The sequence below is a fragment of the Panthera tigris genome, chromosome B1 (assembly GCF_018350195.1).
Source record: "Panthera tigris isolate Pti1 chromosome B1, P.tigris_Pti1_mat1.1, whole genome shotgun sequence".
In the NCBI taxonomy this organism is placed as follows: Eukaryota; Metazoa; Chordata; class Mammalia; order Carnivora; family Felidae; genus Panthera; species Panthera tigris.
This window is the reverse complement of record NC_056663.1, coordinates 202531280-202549411: the sequence shown is the minus strand read 5'-3', so window position 1 is coordinate 202549411 and position 18132 is coordinate 202531280. Positions and strand designations below refer to the sequence as shown.

The 18132-nt window shown below is 41.6% G+C and overlaps 2 protein-coding genes across 5 annotated transcripts in view; one reads left to right on the top strand and one right to left on the bottom strand.

Moving 5' to 3' along the window:
* The window catches only part of FAM193A (family with sequence similarity 193 member A), a 163507-nt gene that overhangs the window by 4910 nt on the left and 140465 nt on the right, over positions 1-18132 (top strand). The window lies entirely within an intron of this gene.
* Positions 12069-13993, bottom strand: LOC122238143 (heterogeneous nuclear ribonucleoprotein A3-like). 3 transcript variants are annotated; one of them, XM_042985106.1, is made up of 2 exons: positions 13396-13993; positions 12069-12783 (listed from the first exon to the last, which is right to left on the bottom strand). In XM_042985106.1, the coding sequence occupies exons 1-2, from the start codon at positions 13979-13981 to the stop codon at positions 12326-12328; spliced, it is 1044 nt and encodes a 347-aa protein (XP_042841040.1). In that variant the 5' UTR covers positions 13982-13993; the 3' UTR covers positions 12069-12325. The 3 variants fall into 3 exon arrangements, with proteins under 3 accessions (XP_042841040.1, XP_042841039.1, XP_042841041.1); XM_042985105.1 differs by having other exon boundaries at positions 12077-12693; positions 13294-13993; XM_042985107.1 differs by having other exon boundaries at positions 12083-12501; positions 13231-13993.

Genomic DNA, 18132 nt, shown 5'->3' with positions numbered 1-18132 from the left:
GGTGTATTGAGTGAATAAGGAAGCTTATAAAACAGAAAACGTTTGTAGCTCATTAATAATTTAAAAACATATTTATTTATTTTTGAGAGAGAGAGAGAGAGAGAGAGCACGTGAGCAGGGGAGGGGCAGAGAGAGAGAGAGAGGGAGAGAGAGAGAGACAGAATCCGAAGCAGGCTCCAGGCTCTGAGCTGTCAGCACAGAGCCCAACAAGGGGCTCAAACTCACAGACCGTGATATTGATCATGACCTGAGCTGAAGTCAGAGGCTTAACCGACTGAGCCTCCCAGGTGCCCCTCATCAATAATTTTTAAAGATTCTGTTTTTCTTGAATGTTTGTTTATTTTTGAGAGAGAGAGAGCTCAAGTGGGGCAGGGGCAGAGAGAAGAGGGCAGAAGATCCAACAGCAGCCCGATGCTGGGCTCCAACTAAGGACCTGCGAGATCATGACTTGAGCCACCCAGGTGCGCCAGAGATTCCATTTTTAAGTAACCTCTACACACAGTGTGGGGCTTGAACTCAAAACCCCGTGATCAAGAGGCTCATGCTCTACTAACTGAGCCAGCCAGGCTCCCCACAATAGAAAACATTTGTAGCATGAACCCATATTTGTAAAATATCTGTGTGTATATATTTGCATAGGAGAGTCTGATACGATATGCGTCAAAATATTTTGTGGTTGGGGCGCCTGGGTGGCTCAGTTGGTTAAGCTTCTGACTCTTGAACTCAGCTCAGGTCTTGATCTCACGTTTTGTGAGTTCAAGCCCCGTTTTGGGTTCCACATGTAGCCTACTTGAAAAAAAAAATTTGGGGTGGAAATTCTGATGGCTTTCTTTTTTCCTTTTTGCACATTCCTCAAACTTTAAGACTTTTCTACAGTGAGTATTACTTACGGAGCAAAAAGATGAATAGTACTTTACAACCTGATATTACCAGCATTTTTCCTTTTTCAAATAAAACTGATCTTGGCTTTTTCACCTTTTAACAATTAAACATTTAGGTATTATATACAAAATAAAAATATTTACACAATCACAGTTCTGTTTTCTGAATGGGTGTGCAAAATTCAGTCACGCCCACGTTATTTGCAAAAACCAGAATTCCTCTATTATGGAAATTGACCCAGTCACTGGCTATTGGAATATCAACTTACACATAGTTTACACTCATGGAGGGCTCAAAAGGGAATTTAGAGCTGTTTTTGTAATGCTGTTAGAGATTTGTAAAAGGAAGCCATTTGGCGGTAGGGATCAAAGTACATTTCCAAACTGCGATATTAAAGTTTTAAAGTCAGGGGGCACCTGGGTGGCTCAGTCGGTTAAGCGTTCTACTCTTGATTTCGGCTCAGTTCATTATCTCACAGCTCTGGGATTAAGCCCCCCATAGGACTCTGCTCTGAGTGTGGAGCCTGCTTGGGATTCTCTCTCTCCCTCTCTCTTTGCTCCTCTCATGTTCTCTCTCTTTCTCTCCCTCTCTCTGTTTAAATGAATGAATGAATGAATGAAGTTTTAAAGTCAGAGAAACCTGTTGTAGTATAGGGAGCATTTGTAATAACATAAATCCTTTTCAGCAAGGAAAAGTGGCAAGAAGGAGATACTATTAATAATGTTTAAAGGCCATCCTACAGCACATTCATACATAGTTAGATGGTATGATTATGAATCTCGAGGCACATTGGGGTGTGTTGCAGGCATTGCTGCCGTGATGAAATGAAGTTCAGTCATAACTTTCTCCCTAGTTCACATTTGCCTTAGTGACCTGAGGGAGTATGTCAAATAAAGATCTAGAACCTTATGTGCTTTAACTAAGATTAACAATTTGGTGCAGCTGCAAGGAGCACCTGTGTGATTGAGTATTTTATGCATGTGCACACCCATGTAACCAGTATACCAAGATGTAGAATATTCCCTGTACCCTAAAATGCTTCCTTGTTCCCCCTTGCAGTCATCCCACCACTGTTCTGCATTTGGGCTGTATTTGAATTTCTTGTGAAAGCGCTCTGCCAGTGCTCTTTGGCTCAACGTTGAGGTGCACCTGTGTTGTTGACATAGCAACTCAATCTTTTTTTAATTTTTTAAAATATATTTTTAAATGTTTATTTATTTTGGTAGAGGGAGAGCACAAGCAGGGGGTGGTGCAGAGAGAGAGAGAGAGAGAGAGAGAGAGAGAATCCCAAGCAGGCTCTGCACTGTCAGCTCAGAGCCCTAATGTGGGGCTTGAACTCAAAGACTGTGAGATCATGACCTGAGCCTAAATCAAGAGTTGGATCCTTAATCATGCCACCCAGGTGCCCCATCATCATTCTTTTTCATGGCATACATCTTTTTCCATTGTGTAACTATACCACAGATTATCCATTCTAATATTGATGGATATTCAGGTTATTTTATTTTATTTACTTTTTTTTTTTTTTTTAAGTAGGCTCCATACATAACGCGGGGTTTGAACTAACGACCCTGAGATTAAGAGTCGTGCGCTCTACCAACTGACCCAGCCAGGCATCCCAAAGTTATTTTGTTTTATAGCTGATAAGCACATTCCTGTACACGTCTTTTGGTGGACATGAGTACTCATTTCAGTCGAATATCTGTCCATATATATCAGAGTGGAGTTGCTAAGTTTATGTGGTTTGACTTTAGTAGATATTGCCAGGCAGTTTTTCTAAGTGGTTTTATTGTATGCTAATTGAAAAATTAACATGTAGTAAAATTGATATTTTAAAATGTACAGGATTTTGGATTATATAGACACATCTATATAGATTAGTATAACCACTACCACTGTTAGGATACAGAACACTTTCTTGGCCCACAAAAGCTCCCTTGTGCAATCCCTGTGAGATCATACTCTCTTCCACCCCCTAAACTCTTGGCAGCTAGTACTTTGTTACTATGATTTTATCTGTTGGAGGAGTCATATAAATGGAATCATATAGGATGTAACTTTTTGAGGCTAGTTTATTTCACTCAGCATAATCACTTTGAGATTCATCCCAGTTGCATATACCAATAATAGATCGTTCCTTTTTACTGCTGAGTAGTATTCCATTGTATGGATATACCACAGTTTATTCATTTTCCCGATGGTGGACATCGAGGTTCTTCCCAGGTTTTGGTGAAAATGAATATAGCTTCTACAAAAACATTTGTGTACAGGTTTTTGTGTGGATTAAATTTTCATTTTTCTATAGTAGATACTAAGAAGTGGGAGCTGGGTCATATGGTAACATTGTAAGAAACTGCCAGACTAGTTTTCAGAGCGGCCATACCTTTTTGACTCTTCACCAGCAATGTCGAGAGTTCCAGTGACTCTGCATCCTTGCTAGCGCTACTTGTCCCTAGTGTTTATCTTAACCATTGTAATAGGTGTGGTTTCAATTTGCATTTCCCTGATGACTACTGATATTGAACACTTTTCATGTATTTGTTTGCCATTCTTGTATCCTCTTGGGTGAAGTGTTTATTCAAGACTTTGGCTATTTTTAATTGGGTTGTTTATTTTCTTGCTTTTGAGTTTTGAGAGTTGTTTATAATTCTGGATAGGAGTGTTGTTGAATATGCAATTTGCAAACATTTTCTTACAGTCTATAGCTTTTTTTTCTTTTTTTGCAAAGAAAAAAATTTAATTTTGATGAAGTTCAGCTTACCAGATTTTTCTTTTATGAGTCCTACTTAAAAAAAAATTTTTTTTTTAATGTTTATTTATTTTTGAGACAGAGAGAGACAGAGCATGAACGGGGGAGGGGCAGAGAGAGAGGGAGACACAGAATCGGAAGCAGGCTGCAGGCTCCGAGCCATCAGCCCAGAGCCCGACGCGGGGCTTGAACTCACGGACCACGAGATCATGACCTGAGCCGAAGTCGGATGCTCAACCGACTGAGCCACCCAGGCGCCCCTATGAATCCTACTTTTTGCTGTCATATCTGTAAACTCTTTGTTTTACGAAACTTCAGGTTATAAAGATTTTTTTTCCCTATGCTTTCTCCTAGAAGATTCATAGTTTTACAGTTAGATCTGTGATTCATTTTGAGTTAGTTTATCTATATCTATATATATCTATATGTACATATGAACTATTCATATCTATCTATATATATTCATATTTTTTTTTCATATGGATATCCGGTTGTTCCAAACCCATTTGTTGAAAGGATATCCTTTCTCCACTGAATTGGCTTTTCACCTTTGTGAGGAATCAGTTGACCTTATTTGAGTGTGGGTTATTTCTGTACTCTCCGTTCTGTTCCATTGATTTGTGGGTCTGTTTCATTGCCTATACCATGTCTTAATTACTGCAGGTCTTAAAATTGAGCAAGGTGATTTCTCCAGCTTAAAAAAAAAATCTTTTAATGTTTATTTCTGAGACAGAGAGAGACAGAGCATAAGCTGGGGAGGGGCAGAGAGAGAGGGACACACAGAATCAGAAGCAGGCTCCAGGCTCTGAGGTGTCAGCACTGAGCCCGGTGCGGGCCTCAAACTCACAAACTGGGGGATCATGACCTGAGCCACCCAGGCGCCCCTGATTTCTCCAACTTTAAAGAAAAAAATATTTTGGCTATTTAGTTGTTTTGCTTTTCCATATATTTTAGGATAAGCTTGCCTATCTTTACGAATAATTCTTCTGGGATTTGAATAGAATAGTCTTAAATCTATAGATCAATTTGGTGGAAAATTGACACATTTACTATGTTGTTTTCCAATCCATGAACATAGTATGCATCTCTATTTGGTCATTTTTGATTTCTTTTTTTTTTTTTTTTTTTTTTTTAATGGAGATATAATTGACCTATAATTCATGTTTGGTTTCTTTCATTGGTGTTTTGTAGTTTTCAGCAGATGGATTCTGTACATGTTTTCCTAGATTTATACATAAATATTTAATTTTTTTCAACCTCTGTAAATGGTGTTTTTAAAAAAACTTCAGTTTCATTTATTCATTGCTAGTATATAGAAATGTAATTAAATTTTGTGTGTTTATCTTCTATCCTTTGATCTTGCTAAAATCATATTCTGGGAGTTTTTGGTGGATTCATTAGTATTTTCTGTGTAGAAAGTCATTGTGTCTGAGTAGTGTTTTTTTTTTTTTTTTTTCCTTTGTTTTCTGTTATGTATGCCTTTTCTTTCTTTTTCGTTCTTCATTGCACTGGCTAGGACTTTTAGTACAATTTCCTTGTTCCTGATTTTAGGGTGAAAGCATTCAGTATTTCACCATAAAGTATGATGTCTGCTGTAGATTTTTGTAGATGCCCATTATTAGGTTGAGGAGTTTTGTTAATAGATGTTGAATTTTGCCAAATGCTTTTTTGAATCAAATTGATATGATCATGTACTTCTCTTCTTTAGACAGCTAATGTGGTAGATCACATTATTGACTTTTTTTTTTTTTTTTTTTTTGACATTATTGACTTTTAAATATTGACTCAGCTTTGCATTCCTGGAATAAACCCTTCTTGGTCATGGTAAATTACTCTTTTTTGGTTGTGGGATTCACTTTAATATTTTGTTGAGTGTTATTGCATTTGTTGTTATGAAATCTATGTCAATAGTTTTCTTATATATTGTTCTTGCCTGGTTTTGGTGTTAGTATAATGTTGACCTGATAAAATAACTTAGGACTTGTTCTTTTCTCTCTATTGTAGTGTGTGCTTTTCAAAGAAAGGGCTCATTTCATCTAAGTTGTTGAATTTATGTGTGTAGAGTTGTCAGTAGTATTCCTTTATGTTTGTTTTTTAAGGTTTTATTTAAGTTTATTTATTTATCTTGAGAGACAGCTTGTGCTGCATGCATGGATGTGGTGAGGAGCAGAAGAGAGTAGAGAGCTGAAATCAAGAGTTGGACACTTACTGAGCCATCCAGGCACTCCTTGATTTTAGTTTTTAAGTGATCTCTACTCTCCTTGATTTTAGTTTTTAAGTGATCTCTACACCAGTGTGGGAGTTGAGCTCATGATCCCAAGATCAACAGTTGCACGCTGCACCGACTGACAGTCGGGTGCTCCTGTAGCATTCCTTTATTATCCTTTTAATATGTCTGTGAGGGTCTGCAGTGATGTTCCCTTTTTCATTCTTGATATTGAGTATCCTTCCTTTTTTTTCTGCCAGTCTTGCTAGAGATTCTTCAAGTGTTTCATCTTTTTGAAGAACCAGCTCTTTGATTTTTCCCCCCTGTTTTTCTGTTTTTGATTTTGAATTTTTTTTGACTCTGCTTTATTACTCTGCTTTTGGGCTTACTTCGATTTTACTTTTTCTAATTCCTTAAGCTACAAGCTTAGATTATTGATTTGAGGCCATTCTTCTTTTCTCTAATATATGTATTTAGTGCTGTAAATTTCCCTGTAAGCCATGCTTTTGCTGTAACCTCCTCGACTCACAGGTTATTTAGAAGTATGTTTAATTTCCTGTTATCGTTCTGTTACTGAGTTCTAGTCTCATTCTAGTATGGTCAGAAAACATGCTTTGTATGATTGTAATTTTTTTTTTTTTAAGTTTATTCCTTTTGAGAGAGAGACAGCGTGACCACATGTGGGGAAGGGGCAGAGAGAGGGAGAGAGAGAGGCTCTGCAGCCATGGGTCTCGAACCCATGACCTGTGAGATCACAACCTGAGCTGAAGTTGGACACTCAACCGGCTGAGCCACCCAGGCACCCCTGTATGATTTTAATTCTTAAGAAATTTTAAGGTTGTATGGTCTGTCTTGGTGAATACTACTTATGGGTATAAAACATATATTCTGCTATTATTGAGTGGAGTGTTCTCTGAATGTTATTTAGATCCAGGTGGTGATGATTTTTTGAATTCTTTTATATTCTTGCTCATTTTTTGTTTGATGCTAACATAGCCACTCTAGCTTTCTTTTCATTGATATTTGCATGGTATATTTTTCTATTTCTTTACTTTCAACCTCCCATATAATTATGTTTGAAGTGTGTTTCTTCATAGACAGTTACTTGATTAATTTCCATTCATTATGTATGTTTTTACTTTATAATATGTATGTGAAATATACTTATTAACTCTTATTAACCTGAGGCCTTTGTTCCTGGGCCTAATTGCTGGGCCTAATTGCTAGTTGAATATCTATTTGGTGCTAGTATAGGTTGCTTCTGTCATTGTATAGCTTTCTTTATTGGACTCTTTTTTTTTTTAATCTTTATTTATTTTTGAGAGAGAGAGAGAGCGAGTGGAGGAGGAACAGAGAACGAGGGAGACACAGACTCCAAAGCGGGCTCCAGGCTCCAAACTGTCAGCACAGAGCCCGACGTGGAGCTCGAACTCATGAGCTGTGAGATTATGACCTGAGCTGAAGTTAAATTTTTTTAAAAAATTTATTTATTTTTGAGAGAGAGAGCATGAGCAGGGAGGGGCAGAGAGAGAGAGAGAGAGAGAGAGAAGGAGACACAGAATCTGAAGCAGGCTGCAGGCTCTGAGCAAGCTGTCAGCACAGAGCCTGATGTAGGGCTTGAACCCACAAACTGTGAGATCATTACCTGAGCCAAAGTCAGATGCTCAACTGACCGAGCCACCCAGGCGCCCCAACCTGAGCCAAAGTGAGATGCTTAACTGACTGAGCCACCCAGGTCTCCTTTATTGGACTCCTGTTGACCCTATAGGCTTTTTTTTTTTTTTTTTTTAAATTTTTTTTTTCAACGTTTTTTATTTATTTTTGGGACAGAGAGAGACAGAGCATGAACGGGGGAGGGGCAGAGAGAGAGGGAGACACAGAATCGGAAACAGGCTCCAGGCTCCGAGCCATCAGCCCAGAGCCTGACGCGGGGCTCGAACTCACGGACTGCGAGATCGTGACCTGGCTGAAGTCGGACGCTTAACCGACTGCGCCACCCAGGCGCCCCTAGGCTTTCTGAACTCATTGGCTGGAACACACTGGCATGGAGACACAAGCTGTCTTTAGAGGGACTGTGATCAGTACGAGTTGCGATCAAATAATTTGTATCTCATGGACCTACAAAGTTTTTTTTTTTTTTTTTACCATAGAAATCAACTTTAGTTTGTAAACTGTCTTAGAGTAATTCCAATAATATATATGGCATTGGCTTATCCCATTTCCTGTGGAAATTGAGTTTTCCTTTTTAAGAGTTTTAAATAATCTCTGCAGCCAATGTGGGGCTTGAATTTATAACCCCAAGATCAAGAGTCATGTGCTGTACCAGTTAAGCCAGCCAGGCACCCTGACATTTTTCTCTTAAATATTTTGAGTACAGTATAAGTTACATCTTGAAACTGAATGAGAAGTTGGGGAATTTAACTTCTTTTGGCCCAGGATGTTTTTAATGACCTTTTTATTTTAGGGGCACCTGGGTGGCCCTCATGGTTCATGAGATTGAGCCCCGAATTGGGCTCTGTGCTGACAAGGCAGAGTCTGCTTCACATTCTCTCTCTTTCTCTCTGCCCTGCCACTGCTCGTGTGTGCATGCACACACATGCTCTCTCTCAAAATAAATAAATAAACATTAAAAAAAAACCATTTTTTTTTTAATTTTATTTTAGAATAATTTTAGACTTACAGAAAAGTTGCCAAGTTAGTATAGAGAGTTCCCATATTCCCTTCAGTCAATTTTTTCTAATGTTGACATCTTATGTAACCTTGGTATATTTGTCAAAACCAAGAAATTGGTTGGTTATTTATTTATTTATTTATTTATTTATTTATTTATTTATTTATTTATTTATTTATTTTTGAGAGACAGAAATGAGTAGGAGAGGGGCAGAGAGAGAGAGGGAGACACAGAATCTGAAGCAGGGTCCAGGCTTGGAGCTGTCAGCACAGATCTCTATGTGGGGCTTGAACTCACAAACTGGGAGATCATGACCTGAGCCGAAGTCGGACACTTAACCGACTGAGCCACCCAGGTACCCCGTTTTAAAAAAATTTTTAACGTTTATTTACATTTGAAAGAGAGAGACAGAGACAGTACGCGAGCAGGGCAAGGGCAGAGAGATGGAGACAAAATCTGAAGCAGGCTCCAGGCTCTGAGCTGTCAGCACAGAGCCCGACGTGAGCCTTGAACTCATGAGCTGTGAGATCATGACCTGGGCCGAAGTCGGATGCTCAATCGACTGAGCCACCCAGGCGCCCTATAAAGTTGGTACAATATTATTGACCACAGACTTTATTTTCATTTCACCAATTTTTCCACATATACTCTGTTTCTATTCCAGGACCCAGTTTAGGACATCATCTTGCATTTAGTGGCCCAGAATTTTAATTTTGATTATTTCTAGCTGCCTCATCTATGGGATGGGAAGGTTAATTTTTATTTTTCTGAAGGAAGGCCTACAAAAAGCTGAATAATACTTATGTTTAAAGTATGATAGTAATTTTATATTAATGCCAAAATTCAGTGAAATTGTTAAGTAGTAGTTTGCTGCAATCTAATTCTTTCTTTTTCTAATTCTCTTCATTCTTCTGTTAATGCTTGGTAATTACTCCACTGTTGAAAGTAGCCCAGCAATGTAAACATTCCCCCCAAGTTCTTGTTGAGAGGTTAGTCCCTTCTTTAGAGGCCAGTGAAGGAAGGTGAGGACTTGCCCCTGCAGGTGCATCCCTGGTTGATAGTCAGTACAGCTTAGAGAAGAGAGTCGCCAGCCACTTGCCAAAGCTGTTTGGTTTCTTTGGATAAAGAAATCCCAGAAATGAATTCTTGACCATGCTTATAATATTGCTGTTGCTTTCTGTTTTTAGAAGAATAAAAAACAGCATCCCTTATTAACTGGCTTAAATTGCAGCTACTGTCAACATTCTCCCTTCTTTTAAAAGAATAATAGGTCAGTTATATCTCAGTTTAAAAAAGGTTATTAGGAAAGTCAGGTCTGTCAAGCAGTCATTACAGTTCAATGCCTCTCCACAAACTGCGAGTTGGACTGGTTTTTTTATGTTTGCACGTTTTGTAGGTGCCCACACCGGTATCGTGGTTGGAATGCTGGGATCGGCAGACCATAGACTCGTAGGACTGTAGACCTGGACAGGCTACAGCACAGCACATGTTTTTGCTGAGCCGATATTTGCTCGCTGAGGAAGCTGAGGCCCCAAGAGTTGAGTTGGGAAAATCCCTCTAATTGTCCTAGTCAGCTTCCCCTCTTGCACCTTTCAACTCCTGGTGGCGCTGGTCACTTACCAGTGATCTACCCGAGATGCAGAAAGCCACCTGTTATCCTTGCCTTCCTCGCTCTAATCTCTGTCGATACGTTTTCTGTAAGCTCTTCTCCGGGAGCGCGCTCTGCACTACATCCTCCCCCCTCCAGGTAACCCTGCCTCTTGTCTGAGCATCTGGGGGTCCCCGCTGTCCTTGGATGACACCTGAACTCGCTCTTCCACGCCTTGCCTGACCGACTGTCTGGCCGAGTGGAGAGGCTCTCATCCTGGCTCCTGCTTCCTTCCACTTTGTTGTCCTGCTGCTGTCGCCACCTGTGTCTGACCCGGTAGCCGTCACACCGTTCTGCTTGCAAGATGTGGCTGTGTCCTTCTCGTCTGTGTGCCTTTGTTGGTGCTGGTGCTGCAGTGTTTCTTTCCCTTCTTTGCCCAGTTAACTGCTGTTTCTTTCTAAGAGGTCATGGGCTGTCCCTGTGGGAAGCGTGCCTCCTTCATCCTCGGCCAGGCTGTTGCCGCCCTTCTGGGTTCCCTTGGTGTCTGTCCTTAGCTCAGCCACCGCACGCAGACTGGATTGGAACCCCTAGTTCGCTGGGACGTTTTCTTCCAAACCCTGCTCTGTGCCCGTAGCGCACACTCAGAAAGCGTGGCTCTGCGGACAGTCTGGTTGGTGTCAGCTCCTGCAGTTCCTGCCTCTTTCCCTTTTTTTCTGAAATGTGCTGTGTTCTTTGTCTAATGTGGAAGAAAGCGTTGCACTCTTTTTCCAAAGTTAATCTTATATTCCAGGGGTTCTTACCTGATAGATTTTAGTGAGTCTGGTTAACCCATGGAAACTCACTGCAGAATTTATGTGAGTACATTGTCTTGAAGTCTGTTCAAAACCTCTCTGTTCTTTCTCTCCTGGGTCTGGAGTCTTTCATCCTTTATTGGGTTATTTTCCTTAGCAGTCAGATTTTTTTTTTTTTTTAATTTTTATAAAAAAATTTTTTTTTTTTACATTTATTTATTTTTGAGAGACAGGGAGAGACAGTGTGAGCAGGAGAGGGGCAGAGAGAGAGAGGAAGACACAGAATCTGAAGCGGGCTCCAGGCTCTGAGCTGTCAGCACCGAGCCCGACGCGGGGCTCGAACTCACGGACTGTGAGATCATGAGCTGAGCTGAAGTCTGACGCTTAACCGACTGAGCCACCCAGGCGCCCCTAGATTTTGAATTGCCCATCTTCCCTTCCCCCTTAGTCCTTCTCTTGACCTTGCTTAACCACTTAAGATACCTTTCAGTCTGACCCTGTTCTGCCTGTTGCCACCAAATAACTTTGAAATACTGGTGAATAATATTGGTTAATATTGGTTGCTTCTACCTTCTTTATCCTCAGTTCCTGTTTTATTCCCTTATCCGCCTATCACCTTAATCAGCCTTCCCAGAGGTCATTAAGTGATAATATTGTCACCAAATCCTGTTGTTCAATCCTGATGTCCTCTGAGCTTGTTGCATTTGATCTTGCTTATATATACCTTTCTGGAGTCTCTTTTGCCTTCTTTAAATGGCACCGTCCTGGCTCTCCTCCTCACTCTTGGCTTTGGTTGTGCTCACCTGTTCCTGCACTTAAGACACTCAGTTTGATGTAGGTGATTCTACGTCCCATTCTTCCTCTCAGGTTCATTCTTACACTTGATGATTTTAATGTGTGGTAGAGATTTCTGATAACAGCAACTGGTTGATCAGCCCGTCTGTAACGCTGGGGCTGTATGTACTTGCTTCCTGAGTGATGGTTGAGGCCTTTCCCCTCATCTCTGGCAAGTGAACTCAGCCTGTCCATGTTTATTTATTTTATTTTATTTTTTTTGAAAAGTTAAAAATTCCTTAATTTTTTATTTCTGGTACCACTACCACAATTTACAGGGCAATATACCTGATGCAATGAAAAGAAAAAGACAAAGCTCCAACAGATAAAAGACCTCAGGAATGTACATCTAATTGACACTACATTGCATTAATCAACAGCTGCACTTTTTGCAAACTGTGGCTAGGACAGTCCTGAACAAGAAGGGTTTCCTGTTTAAGCTGCAGTAACTTTTCTGACTATGGATCATCGTTCCTTCTGTGGCAGATTTTTACAGTTCCTCTAATGCATTTGGGACGACTGTCTCAAAGTAACCTGCAGCTTTCCTGACAACTCCTCGCTCTCTCTCCTGCTAAGAACTGTAGCCCTTTTCTTCTGAAAATTTTTAGAACCTTCTGCTACCATATCCACCACTTCCACCACCAGATCCATAACCACCACCATAGGGACTGCCCGAGCTTCTTCCACCAAAACTGCCCCCCTTCACGGGTCCATAATTTGATTGCTGTTGTCCACTATAATTTCCAAAATCATTATAGTTCCCACCACCACCAAAATTTCCTCCTTCATTGTGACCATCATATCCTCCACCACCGCCACCGTATCCACCTCCTTGGTTTCCATATCCTGGTCCACCTCCACCATAGCCTCCTCTACCTCTAGAACCAGGCCCACCACCATGGTTGCCACCATCACCTCCAGATCCATTATATCCACCATCACCTCCTCCACAGCTACCTCTGCTGCCACCACCTCCACCACCATAGCCTCCTCTACCTCTAGAACCAGGCCCACCACCATGGTTGCCACCATCACCTCCAGATCCATTATATCCACCATCACCTCCTCCACAGCTACCTCTGCTGCCACCACCTCCACCACCATAGCCTCCTCTACCTCTAGAACCAGGCCCACCACCATGGTTGCCACCATCACCTCCAGATCCATTATATCCACCATCACCTCCTCCACAGCTACCTCTGCTGCCACCACCTCCACCACCATAGCCTCCTCTACCTCTAGAACCAGGCCCACCACCATGGTTGCCACCATCACCTCCAGATCCATTATATCCACCATCACCTCCTCCACAGCTACCTCTGCTGCCACCACCTCCACCACCGTAGCCTCCTCTACCTCTAGAACCAGGCCCACCACCATGGTTGCCACCATCACCTCCAGATCCATTATATCCACCATCACCTCCTCCACAGCTACCTCTGCTGCCACCACCTCCACCACCGTAGCCTCCTCTACCTCTAGAACCAGGCCCACCACCATGGTTGCCACCATCACCTCCAGATCCATTATATCCACCATCACCTCCTCCACAGCTACCTCTGCTGCCACCACCTCCACCACCGTAGCCTCCTCTTCCACCAAAGTTTCCACCGCGGCCAAAGTTTCCACCACCTCCAGAGTTTCCTCCACGACCCATAAAGTTGCCAGATCCACCTCCACGACCTCTTTGCGATCCAGCAGACTGCATTTCTTGTTTAGAAAGGGCCTTTTTCACTTCACAATTATGCCCATTAATAGTGTGGTATTTCTGAACAACAATTTTATCAACTGTATCATGATCATCAAAAGTTACAAAAGCAAATCCTCTCTTTTTTCCACTCTGCCTGTCCTCCATAACTTCTATGGTTTCAATCTTGCCATACTTTTCAAAGTAATCTCTCAAATTATATTCTTCTGTATCTTCTTTAGTACCACCAACAAAAATTTTCTTCACAGTTAGATGGGCACCAGGCTTTACAGAATCCTCTGTAGAAACAGCTCTCTTTGGTTCCACTACACGCCCATCAGCCTTGTGTGGTCGAGCACACGTTGCTGCATCCACCTCCTCCACACAAGAGTAAGTCACAAAACCAAAACCCCTGGAACGTTTTGTTTGGGGGTCTCTCATCACCACACAATCTGTAAGTGTGCCCCATTTTTCAAAATGTTCTCTTAAACTATCATCTGTAGTTTCAAAGCTCAAACCACCAATAAACAGTTTTCTCAACTGCTCTGGTTCCTTTGGATCATGGCCCTCCATTTTGAGACTGGACTTGCCTCTTCCAACTCGAGTTCCCAGCCTGTCCATGTTTAGACTAAATTCTTCCCTTCACATTACAGAATGAGTAGTGAGGTTTGTTTACTACATAATTTATCACAATAGTTTTTTTTTTTTTCTAATTAATTTAAAATTTATTTTTTAGGGGCGCCTGGGTGGCTCAGTCGGTTAAGCGGCCGACTTCGGCTCAGGTCATGATCTCGCGGTCCGTGAGTTCGAGCCCCGCGTCGGGCTCGGTGCTGACAGCTCAGAGCCTGGAGCCTGTTTCAGATTCTGTGTCTCCCTCTCTCTGACCCTCCCCCATTCATGCTCTGTCTCTCTCTGTCTCAAAAATAAATAAACATTAAAAAAAAATTTAAAATTTATTTTTTAAATATATATTTATTTTGGGGAGAGTGCAAGTGGGGGAGGGACTGGGAGAGGGGGACAGAGGATTCAAGGCAGACCCTGTGCTGACAGGCTCACAGAAGTGAGCCCAATGTGGGGCTCAAACTCATGAACTGAGAGATCATGACCTGAGCTGAAGTCAGATGCTCAACTGACTGAGCCACACAGGTGCCCCATCAAAATAAGTTTCTTTTAAAGATTTTTTCTATTTTTATGTATGTATGTATTTTTTAAATGTTTATTTTTGAGAGAGAGAGAGAGAGAGAGAGAGAGAGAGAGAGAGGAGAGATATCATGAGTGGAAGAGGGGCAGAGAGAGAGAGGGAGACAGAATCCGAAGCAGCCTCCAGGCTCTGAGCTGTCAGCACAGAGCCCAACATGAGGCTCAAACTCACAATCCCGAGTTTAAGAGTCAAATGCTCCATTGAGTAAGCCAGCCAGGCACCCTTCAAAATCAGTTTTTGCCTAAAGATGTATGTGGTTGTGCTTTGGACGCAGTTTCTGTATCTGTCAGGTAAGACTATGCTAGGTAATCTTAAGGATCTTTTCCAACTTTGTTATTTTTTGATGGTCAGTCCTTTGGTCACACACTGTCAGAGATTACCCGTCACCTACTGCGGAGGTCTCTTAAGGGAGGGGTGCTTGAGAGGCGCACTGGGAGTGGAGCAGGTGCTCCCTGCTGCTGCGGGAAGAATGCTTTAGTCCTTCCATTTCCCAGTAAGACATTATGCCTAACAAACACTTGTTATATGAATTGAGATTGGTGCCCTCACTTGCCCTGTATTTGAGGCACGAGTCTTGCATCGTTGCTGAGGTGTCCTGAGGCAGGAGAGGAAGTTTGTTCCCTGACAGTGTGAAGCCTGTGGCAGTTAGAGAGTGCTCATTAAGTATGTTCGTGAATTCTGCTGTCTAATTTTAATTAAAGAGGTCTCCACAAAACAGGTAGTCTTCAAAGAAACCCTGGATTGAAGACAGTGCCGATAATGAAAGCGTATGGAACAATCAGGAAATTGATGGCACCTCCACTGCTTCCTGCATAGGCTCTTTATTAGCCACGTAATGAAGTCAGGAAAATGATCTAAGCAGAGCTGAGAACCGACTCTCAAAGATGATTTGAAGTGTGGAGTTACATGCAATTTTATTAACGATGAGCCATACCCAGAGTGGTTATCTTGCCTTGAAATGTTAGGGAAGGAAAGTAGCGAGCCTTTATAGTCAGCAAAGTGTTTGCAAACTAAGCGAGAAACAGCTGTAAATTTTGTAGCAGTGTTTAAAGTTCTACATTACTCGATCTGGTACTTTATAAAATTTCATTAAGCTTAAGGATGAGCTCCTGAGGGTTTGTATTTCTGAAAGGTTCAGATGCAGCAGCAGCTCTAGCTAATTGCACAGACAGACATGCAATACGGGGAATTAGGAGGATACAACATTACGGAAACGACAGACGGAACAGGTCTCTCTCTGGGCTGGGCTCCCGAGAGTGACTTCCAGAACAAAAAGTACAGCGTTCAGCTGTGGGGTTGGTCGGGCCAGTCTTTGGCATGTGCTGTGCTCACCTAGCACTCAGAGCCGGAGTAGCCACCTAGCATTGGGGGAAGTTTGTTCTCCAGCAGCGGGGAGCGGGGAGGCAAGAAGGCTGAAATAGTGCAGAGGAAACAAGATGGCACCAAAATAAATACATTACTTTGTCAGCGAATACTTTTCAGAGTATTCATAGAAAGTATTGCAGAAGGTTTGAAAAATTAAATTGTTAGAATACATTGTGATGAACACATAATGGGGGGTTTGTTCTGGGATGATGGAAACACATGCTTTTTTTTTTTTTTTTTTAAGTTTATTTTAAGAGAGAGAGAGTGTGTGCAAACAGGGGAGGGGCAGAGAGAGAGAGAGAATCCCAAGCAGGCTGTGTGTTGTCAGTGTGGAGCCCAAACACAGGGTTCGATTTCACGAATTGTGAGACCAAGACCTGCGCTGAAACCTGCTTCTAAACAGGTTTTGTGATAGGGTCCCCTCCCTAAGGAGAGAGAAAAGGAAAGAAAGAAAGAAAGAAAGGAAGGAAGGAAGGAAGGAAGGAAGAAGAGAAGGAAAGAAAAAGAAGGAAAGAAAAAGAAAGAAAGAAAGAAAAAGAAAATCTCAAGGTAATCAATCTGGCTGTGTGCCTACGAGACAACATCCCTCCCGACCTTGTAAACTGAGACTACTTAATCAGACTGCAGGTATATGTGTGTTACCATATGTGGGAGACAAAGAAATAGAAAGTATATTTTTAAAAACTATGCCACGTGACGTTCGGTGTCAGTTCTTTGGGTACGAACCCAGCTGAGTGGTGCCGGCACCAATAAAGTTGTTTCCTGGAGATTAAAAAGCCTCGGTGTGTCGTCTGCGTCGTCTGCGAGAATCCTGCTTCAGTTTCAAGTTACGCTTTCTGTAGATTCGGGTTGAGGACTGTTGTGGTGTGTGTGTGACGCTGAGTATCCTAGAGCATACGTATCCTGAAGTGATTTTGTAAAAAGTTTTGTTTAAGTAATCTCTACAGGCAATGTCGGGCTTGAACTCACAACCCTGAGATCGAGAGTCGTATGCTCTGTCCACTGAGCCAGCCGGGAACCCCGAAATGATTAATTAACAGGGGTTTGTGGAAAAATAAGGTATAACTGGCGATGGAGCAGCCACTGTATTTATTTAAAAAAAAAAGTAAAGATTTTTGGGTAGGGCAGGATGGCAGAAAGAACAGCACTCGTGAGTTTTATTCACCACGTGATGCATAAATAAGTTCTTATAGCGACAAATTGAAGCCAGAATCCTATAAGGGATCAGCCTGAGCCCTTTACAAAAGGAGTGAATCTTTACAGTGTTTTGCAATGAGATGGAGAATAAGTATGAGCTTTGCTGGTCGTCTTGTGGCAAAATTAAAAGCACTGCTTATTCTGAAGGTGAATCGAGTGTTTTTCTTTTACGCAAAGACAAGTGTTCTAAATTTGCTGATCTTTTCTGTAATAATAAGTGGCTTTCAGTAGAAAGCTACCTAACAAATTCAGTGTTTTTGAGAAAATAAACAGTTAATCTGCCCCCTCAAGGTAAAGGTGACATTTTATCAATGAGTGGAAAATTGCTTTTTGAAAGAAACTCTTGCTGTGGAGAGCATCTTGAAGATGGGCGTTTAGAGTTGCCGCCACTATGTTTTGTTTTGTTGCTAAGAATATAAATAGGCATCTTACTGCACACTTAAACTGGGGGATGAAATTGTTATACTGTCTACGGAAGCTTTTTGGAAAGTTTACTTCTGAGCTTATTTAAAAATACAAAAACGTGATATGCCTCCTGATTACTGTAAAAACAAAGAACTGTGAGGAAGATAAACATTGAGTAGCTGAGGGGGGCCTGGGTGGCTCACTCAAGTCAGTTAAGTGTCTGACTTTGGCTCAGGTCATGATCTCGTGGTTTGGGAGTTTGAACCTCAGATCAGGTTCTCTGTTGTCAGTGCAGAGCCCGTGGAGCCTGCTTCGGATCCTCTGTCCCCCTCTCTCTCTCTCTGCCCCTCCCCCACCTGCGCTCACTCTCTCAAAAATAAACAAACATTTAAAAAATTTGACTAGCTGAATTTCAGCAAAAATCTTTGTGTAATTGATTGATGGGATTGAAAATTGGTGAGCATGATTTAGTAAGTGCAAATGATATATGGTATTTCTTCCATTTAGATCCGTGTGTATTTAAGGGAGAGGGACCTTTTTCAGTAAAGACTGCTGG

Bases quoted from the DNA above. Each gene is read 5' to 3' on its own strand.
- LOC122238143 (XM_042985105.1), bottom strand. From the start codon at position 13,981: ATGGAGGGCCATGATCCAAAGGAACCAGAGCAGTTGAGAAAACTGTTT. The intron at 12,694-13,293 runs GTGGTGGCAGCA...ATGGTGGTGGAG, and splicing joins AGGAGGCTACGGTGGTGGAG to GTGGTGGCAGCAGAGGTAGC.